The sequence below is a fragment of the Hylaeus volcanicus genome, chromosome 2, assembly GCF_026283585.1.
Source record: "Hylaeus volcanicus isolate JK05 chromosome 2, UHH_iyHylVolc1.0_haploid, whole genome shotgun sequence".
NCBI classification, from domain to species: domain Eukaryota; kingdom Metazoa; phylum Arthropoda; class Insecta; order Hymenoptera; family Colletidae; genus Hylaeus; species Hylaeus volcanicus.
Window position 1 is genome coordinate 2,061,465 of NC_071977.1, and position 8,583 is coordinate 2,070,047.

The window sequence follows — 8,583 nt, forward strand, 5'->3', positions numbered from 1 at the left end:
TATCAATCGATGATCTGTTCGTATATAAATTGAGCGAAATAGATAACGATGGTCTAAGCTGGTCTAAGGCGGAATCTACCTGCTGGAATGCATTAGGAATGAAACACTTTCTTTAATTTCCTTTTTTACACTTCAGCACAATATAAATAATAATTACACTTGTAATGTTATTTTATCGAAATGAATCCGTTCGAATATATCGCACTTAATTTTACTACGTTAGACCTGAAATGGTATTTCCAAGTACCAATTTTGGTAATTTCATGCGAATAAAATGGTACGTTGTTTCGACAACGATGGACTTAAAAATGAAGTAACTTACATACGTTCTGATCGAACTCTACTTAAATGTTTTCTTGCCAATATGCAATACGCGACACAGCCATATAAATGTTTGAGAGATTCTTGAGAACGCGTTACTCAATCGTTGTTGCGTTGACTGCGCGATGATTTCTCGATTGTATTTAATCGCGATAACGTAATTAATCATTTCCTCGTCTGCAGGATTTTCTATCATGTAAACATTCAATCTGCTCAGCGCGCTATATTGTTTGCAAGCGTGCACTACAAGGTGACCAGCTATCGGATTCGTTTGAAAATTCAATGTCATTACATTGTCGTGATTGCTTGATGTTTGAATCTCGTATGTATATTTGCCTTGAAATCATTATACGTAAACATTATCGATGATACGAACTTGGAAAATTGCGTACACGATCGTTTGTACCTGAACGAAATCATGTATTTACGTTTAGACGACAAACAACAACAATGAATAGTCGTCGCGTTCGTTTTACGATCGCCTGATAGTATTTGGATATTTTTACACTTTATTGCACGATTGTGATACGAGAGAATGATACAACCGTTATGACACACGATAAATGTGTTTTTTTATTCCAAGTGAAAAATGTCGACCGAAATCTTACTCGGTTTGACGAGTTGCAAGACTTAAAACACGCGAAGAATCGAGACTGTTGAGATTGTCGCAACAGGTATTCGTGTAAACATTAGAATGGAGAGCAATCCAAGAAGTGATGATTGCGAAAATCAGGGAACAAGTACATTGTCGAAGAAAGATGAAACTCCTACCACGTCTCAAGCTGTACAAGGCTGTTCGGATGCTAAGATACCTACGGATACCAAAAATACTCAAGTTCGTGTTGTCAGAGGTACAAAGAAGGTGAAATTAGATGTTGGGGACAGTAACAATTCTGAAAAAAAAGGTTTGTTACATACTCTTACATACTCTTTTATTTGAGTATTTTATCTAGATAATAATCTGTAGTTACTCTATTCATTTATGTTTAGATTCTAAAGATGAAGAAGCTAATGCTGAGGTAAAGGTGAGATCTCTCAAAAGATCTTGCGAATTATGGTCCATGGAAGATAAGAATACTTTCTTCAAAGCCTTGAACGAATACGGGAAAGATTTTGATGCTCTGCAAAGTTTTTTCCTATCTCAGGGAAAGAAGAAGGGTCTACCAGATGTTATGATAAAGAATAAGGAGCAGATTAGGCATTTTTATTACAGAACCTGGTTAAAAATTTCAAAACACTTAAAATTTTCAGAAGGTAACTACTTACAAAACATTTCTAATTTATTATCTTGTATCGGTACTAAAATAAATGTTTTATTCTATAGACGTGAAGAAAACCTCTCAGGAGTTGTATGGCCTAATTAATTACGGTGAACTCAGAAGAAAATTACCACGAATACACGAAAAAATACATTTGAAATTGAATGAACTAGTTTACTGGGGATCCACGCAGGTCAGACTTAGAGGAAAAACTATGCGAATTAAAACACCTATATGTAGGGCACTGAGAAAACTGAATCAATTAGAAGGTATGTTTAACAAACGAGATAGGATGAGAAGTACTACACAAAATTCATAATGCTTATGCTTATGCAGATTGGCAGGAAGAAATCAAGTTACCGTCTCGGATAACGATAGAATTAAGACCTCGTAACAACATGGCGTGGTGGCAAGTACAAGCATCCGCGATGAATCCGAGAGTACGCACTTTACTACCTATACAGAGACGTTTGTCCAGTTTGCTAATATTTTTACAACAAAGATGGAGGCCTGCGAAATATAACACAGTATCCTTGCTTCAAAGTACACCGCCGATATTAAATATTATACGTTGCGCAAAATGAAAATACGAAGAGAGATCCTATACGCGTAATCTAGTCTTCTAATACAGAGAATAATATCGTCAATGAAACAAAGGATATTCGGCTGTTACGAGTGGCACCTCCGGATGGATCTAAAATCACTTTACCCATGGTGAATCTTGGAGAGTATCTCACGAGTAACAGTGTCAGTTTAAATTCCTATGAAAAACGTCTGGGACTAAAAAGTTCCAGGCTAGACTTACTTGGATCGGTGCAGTATTTGAAAGGTGTTGGAAAGAAGGGGATTAAGAAAAGTAAGGTGGAGAAAAAGGGTGCCAATCAAACCGAGGATAATTGTACGGTGCCGGACAATAACAGCGATGTCGATGCGATAGAATCTGGCAGTAATGTTTCAGAGAAACCATCGGTTCTTAACATTTCAGAGAAGTTAACATTGGAACCACAGCCGACAGAACCTAATAGGTTCCCAGGAAGGGAAACGGTTGAAAGAATTCGAAAAGGATGGAACATCGAGGAAGCAAACACCATCACCGTGGGAGACCTCTTTTTAATGGTACTTATCTTCCCTTAAACTCTATAAAAAAATATTGCGAAAGTCTAGATTATCTTTTCTATAAATTTACAGTTTGGTCGCGAGTCTAAAATTACTCTAGAGTATTGGTGGGATTGGAACCCACGAGAACAACGTACCGAAGAGCCAGCATCGATCAGTTTACGGGACGATAATTTGTGCCTAACTTTGCAAAAATTATTATCGATAGCCAAACACAGTTATGGTTCAAATAAAGTAAGAGAACACTAAAAATTCTAACGTTTCATAACAGATATTTTTTGTTTTTAAATGTACTAATCGTTGACAATTTTAGGTGTACGATAATACTTCCGGAAGTAACGAAACCGTAATTTCATCTCGTATGCTATCGACAAAGGAGTCGACCTTCAGAAGACCTCTTATACCGCAAACTTATCCTAAAATCGGTACACCAGACGCTTTCAAAACACAGCTAGACGTAAGTAATTATGTCTGTATACGTTTATCAACCGAAATACAATTATCAACCATAGTACCGTATTTTCTAAACCACAGAAATTCAAGACGCGCTTCTGTAAACGAGGCAGAACCGTAAGGCAGAAAAGTCTTATTGTGCAAAGGGTGTTACCAATAATATCTGCATCGAGTAGTCCATCGGAAGATTTACCACCTACCCCTCAAGAGACAAGCAAACCAAATGATTCTCCTTTCAATAATAACGATCAACGAAATGACAAACCGCCGTCGATAAACATAAGCGAGCCGCAAGAGAAAAGCTTTTTAATCGAACTGAACGCGGCAAGGGATTCGAAACCTACGAATTCGATCATAACTAGTGCTACACAGATTCTCAAAGAAGGAGAACATCAGTGGCTGAATAGCGAGGTGACTTTTTAATTCTGTAATTTGCGATTTTGATGTATCGATTAATTTCCGCCGCGTTTGCTAACGGAGATTGTATCGCAGGTAGCGGATTTTTCTTTGAGCAGTTTTTTGGGTCAGCTCGAGTCACCTATGAAAATCTCACAAAGAAGTCAAAACGGAGAGCATATAGAAGATATTCGTCCATCGTCCGACGTAAATATTGGAAGGGTGTTAAACATTGGTATGACATTCCAATATATTAGTAACGTTATATTAATATTTCAGGTTGTGTCGCATATGCAGTGTCTCATGGGGGAAAATAGCGTAGATTACATGGCAAAATTTGCGAATCTCGCGTCGCAAATTGCATCGGATGATAATAAGAAATAAGAATAGAAATAAATTAGTTAAATTTTGTATAGATTTTAACTGAGATATTTAACGATCTTATACTTTGTAAATTCGGTCTAAATATTTAACCCTTTGATATTCCATTTATAGGTCGCATGAAATAACCATTACGAAACCGCGTATATATAATAAATGAAGAATAAGTAGAAATACATTTTTCACGGTACACAACTCACGTGTACACACAAAGTATCGTTACATTATTTCGTATGAAACTCCGACACAATTTCATGCTTTTTCGTAATTAACAATTTAGAAAACACGTAATGTTTGTGATATTTTTTACGATATGTATCATAAATTTAAGTTATCGATTTCGTATATTCAGCTATCCATGAATATTTATAGATATTTAATTTTACGTGTGCTACAAAGTATTTATAGGAACCATCAGGTGAACGCGGGAGGGAATGCATTTGTAGGTGATATCTTTGTTCAACCACGAAGATGACGCGGTGTCTGTGTGTGGAATCACTTAGGTAAATTCTCATGTATAACGACTGTAACTGTTGGAGTATCATATAACTAATTATGAGCGTCGAGAGAGGTAAAAGTGAATTCCCGATTTCCGATTTTCCTTCACGGGAAAACACTAGAAATTCCAGTTTCTTGGTAACAGCGGTTAGCTACACTCGACTTGCAGCTACGCAGACGTGTCATTTTGATTATTGATGAATATTTTACAAGTACCGTTTTTAGGAAGAATTACATTACGCTATTGGATTGCTTGAAATGATAATTTTTTATATGAAATTCATGATTGAGAATATTGCAGGCACGCGCGTGGAATAGAATAGGAACGATAATGAGCGGAACATCCCGGGGATACTCTTGTTCTTGGAAATAGAACCTACGGTCTTTTCGACGGCACGTTGCGAAACAAACGTAAATGATTCATAGCACCCGCGTCCACGTGATCTTGTGCGCAGGCACCTATCGTGTATCTGTATTTGCACATGTGATTTTCTTCGATGCGAGCGCCTCCGATTAACTGGTTTTGCTCGTTTTATCGATCGCAAATGCTAAATCACCGAGAAAACGTTTTCCTTTCTGAGGAGAGATGTAATGTTTCAGTTTCCTTAGACGTAAACGTTAACGACATCTTAATTATGTATTCGATAGCATTCTCTTCAGTGACGTAACTAGGGGTGGTTCCCAACTTTATAACAAACGTATCAATTCGATACATTTGCACACGTGTGCAAAGGTGATTTGTCCATGTTGTAAATAATTAAAAACTATCTTTAAAGCATAGCGGATTGAAAGAGTTAGGTAAGAACACCATAAAGTCAAATTAACGGTGCTTACGCCATTGATTTTTTGCGAGTCGCAATTTAATTTCGACAGGTTTCTATTCGAAGATCTCTTCGACTGTCACTCGTGAACGATCGTTTTGGTTAGGAACAGTTAGGGACTTTCGATTCGCGCGTTAAAAAAATAATCGTGAACCTGTTTGACAGTACGAAGTGACCTTTCCCGTTTCGAAACGCATTCGATTACGCAGACGTTCGAGTTACTACGCTGCACAGATAAAAACTTTGCCGTAACGTGTCGTAAAAAAAAAACCACTCGTCGTTCTTAATCTTCCTTGCTCCTGTCGTTCTTTCTGCGCATATTTCTGTCGAGGAACTCGAAATTTCATTGATGCGTCTTTTGTTTACGCGATATCCAATGTTTTGAAACAGTTTGCGTACAATACTCGCGTATACGTTTGTTAAAAATATTACTAATCGAAATGCATCTCGTTACCATCCCAATCATCGACATAGCATAGTATGTACAGTGCATGTAATCTTATAGTTCTCCAGTTACTCACGATGATAACGAATAATGTACACTGTAATTGAAACCAGAAGAGTTGATAAAAAGAATTTTAATATATTACGAGGGTACCAGTTCGATCCAATAAACAACACGATTGCGATTTCCGTGGCACCGCGATCTCACCGTATTTTTAATTAATATAATTTATTAGAAAAATAACGACTAATATTCTACTTACAATGAATATAACTTCTAGATTAAGCATGATAGAGAATCGTGGTTCGCTACATTGTTTTTCTGATAAATTATATCGAATAAAAACATGATCGAATCTGGACGCCACGGAAATGATGATCACCCAAATGAATATTTTCAGAGTCGTGCATCGACACAATTCAAAAAAACTGACCACTGACGCCGAGTGACCCGGTTGAAGTATGAAATTTACATAGGTTATAGTTTATTCGTAAGTTAATTGTGTTCCGCTCGACGCTAAGTAATTTTCTGATTGTATTCCGATAAGTAAATGAAAATTAAGGAGTCGACGGGTGCTCCGTTACCAATTAAAGGTGATCACGTGGCGAACAGCATTTATAATTTTACGTTTATAATTCCGCGGAACGTTCAGCGCGATTCACGACGTGGTGCATTACAATTTCGAGTGATCTCCCGCGTGAAGGTCAAATATGTAAACGTCTCCAGGTATTCGCAATAATTGTAACGAATCGCCTCTCGACATTTGCATCGCTGATGAACGATCGCAATTTATTTGTTTCTTTTCTGGATACTCAGAGTTCCTTGAAAATAGTAGTTCTATTATTTCTTTTAGAAATAAGTTTGCGAGGTTAGGTTACGGTTTCTTACGATAGCCGATTACTTTGAGGGAAGTAAACGAAACCGAGATACACGAGAAGTCGCGTCCAAAGGCGATGCGGTCGGAGATGGACTGAATGTGTAATCGTTTCTTTTTTTTTTTTTCTGGTTTCCGTTGTCGTAGCGCAGGAAACAAAATTATCAAGAGGATACGTGCAAAAAAATTGTACGAAGGATTTATGTATATTTAACCCGAGGCGACGGTTTGCTCCGCATTCTTCGAAATTGCATCCGAACACGGTCGAGACAATTCTGTTTGTTGTTCCGAATGAGACTTTATTTTAATTTTTACGAGGGCCCAATGATTCATCCCGAGCGCATACGAGTCTGGCCAAAAAACAAGATGAATCTCGAGCGGGCGAAACAGGTTCGAAAGCTGTTCAGGAATTTTTCGATTCGACGAAAAGGAACGGAAGGAACAGGGATGCGTAATAGTTGGTACTTTTATTTGTCGAATTATCCCGGCACCCTGTAGTTTCCCAATGCCTTGGACGAGTACAAAAGAACTAGAAATCGTTTCAATTTAGCGGATCGTTCGAGGAAAATTTTTTACGTTTCGAAATATCCGGTTAATCAGCGGATCGATACAAAATCAAAGCTCGACTCGGTTGTCGACGATTGCAGTTCTTCGAATCGGCTATTACTAATCCTTTGGAGTTTCACAGATTGCGGTTGGATATGATAAAGACTGTGTTCTTCCCGCTGTGGAAACGGAATATATGTATATATATATATAAAAAAAGAAAGAACTCAAGAACATGAAATAAAACGTAAGATCACGGTACCACTGATGTTTACAATCCGATGTCGAGACATTGTGGCGTACTATAAATAAACGAGTCCATTGGCGTCGCTCTTCCAACTTCTGTTTTACAAGAAATGGGGAAAAAAAGACAGGAAAAACGTCCATTTGCGAATAACGATTACGGATGTCAACGATCGGTCCATAATATTTGACGAATTCGTTCGGCGAAACGGTCGACGGTATAATTTGCGCCTTTTTCACAGATTCTATTTTTGAAACGCATAAAACGGGTATCGTACCGTGAACGTAACAACATTTCAGGAAACTTTGGTATGTGTGTCAAACGTCCAAGCGAGGAAACTTAATCCGGACTCTCTGTATCTAGAGGTTGTAATTTTGCGTACGGAGAAACATCCATTTAAGATTGGGTTATGTTGAGTCCGTATCAGGTTAACAAAATATTTGATCTATATGCATACGTGTAAGTATCAGGGTGCGCCAAGTACGCTCGATTCAATGAAAAACTCATGTAAACAAAACCACATGACTGTGGAATTTCATTGATCCTCTTTGTCTTCGGCAAAGATTCCTAGACTCGTTGCAGAACTGTAATTATTCTATTATTAATGGTAATTTGTACAACATCTCGTGAATCTGTGTCATAGCGTCCCGCCGTTTCTTCCCTGTTGCAAGTCACGTGGGTTTGTTTACACGAATTTTTTGAAGGAATGCGGTTACGTAAAAATAAATCTACAATTTACAGCAGACTATCGCCGTAGCAGGTATCGTTTCTGGAGAAAGCAATTTTATTAAACTCCACTGAATACGTGTTTTGTGTGAAGGAAGAAATAAGAGTACGGAGGAGGGGGCATGGTAGTGCGAGTAGAATGTTTGCGTTTTGAATGACTATAACGTATGACCCAGTGAAGGTTAGACGTTACACTTTGCCTCCAGGGAAGGTCTTTTCTTCTCGACCGACCACGAACAGATTAGTTACAGGGTCTTCGATTGCGCACCTCGCACTCTGTTACTGTTCATCGCCACTTCGTGAGTCTTCAGATCATGCAGATCTATCTCCACCTATTGTTACAATTTCAACCTTCATGTTTGTATATGTTTACTTATACGAAATCATAGTATTTTGTGTACCTATTCCTTATACATAAATACTACTTACTTATTATTACTACGTATGATTATGCTCTCTGTGATAGAATTTGTACTTTTACCGTACTTTTTGTTGACCAATCA

At 37.8% G+C, this 8,583-nt stretch overlaps 1 protein-coding gene and 1 long non-coding RNA gene across 2 annotated transcripts; one reads left to right on the forward strand and one right to left on the reverse strand.

The window, feature by feature from the left end:
• Nucleotides 1-546: 546 nt before the first annotated feature.
• LOC128885138 (protein cramped-like) lies at nt 547-4,035 on the forward strand. Its single transcript, XM_054138984.1, has 10 exons — nt 547-1,226; nt 1,312-1,575; nt 1,646-1,849; nt 1,917-2,107; nt 2,199-2,696; nt 2,769-2,930; nt 3,010-3,153; nt 3,231-3,560; nt 3,642-3,752; nt 3,825-4,035. The coding sequence occupies exons 1-10, from the start codon at nt 1,016-1,018 to the stop codon at nt 3,927-3,929; spliced, it is 2,220 nt and encodes a 739-aa protein (XP_053994959.1). The 5' UTR covers nt 547-1,015; the 3' UTR covers nt 3,930-4,035.
• A 4,089-nt stretch (nt 4,036-8,124) lies between these two features.
• LOC128885146 (uncharacterized) lies at nt 8,125-8,583 on the reverse strand. The gene is made up of 2 exons (XR_008459550.1): nt 8,510-8,583; nt 8,125-8,412 (listed from the first exon to the last, which is right to left on the reverse strand). It is a non-coding gene; the product is annotated as an uncharacterized LOC128885146 (long non-coding RNA).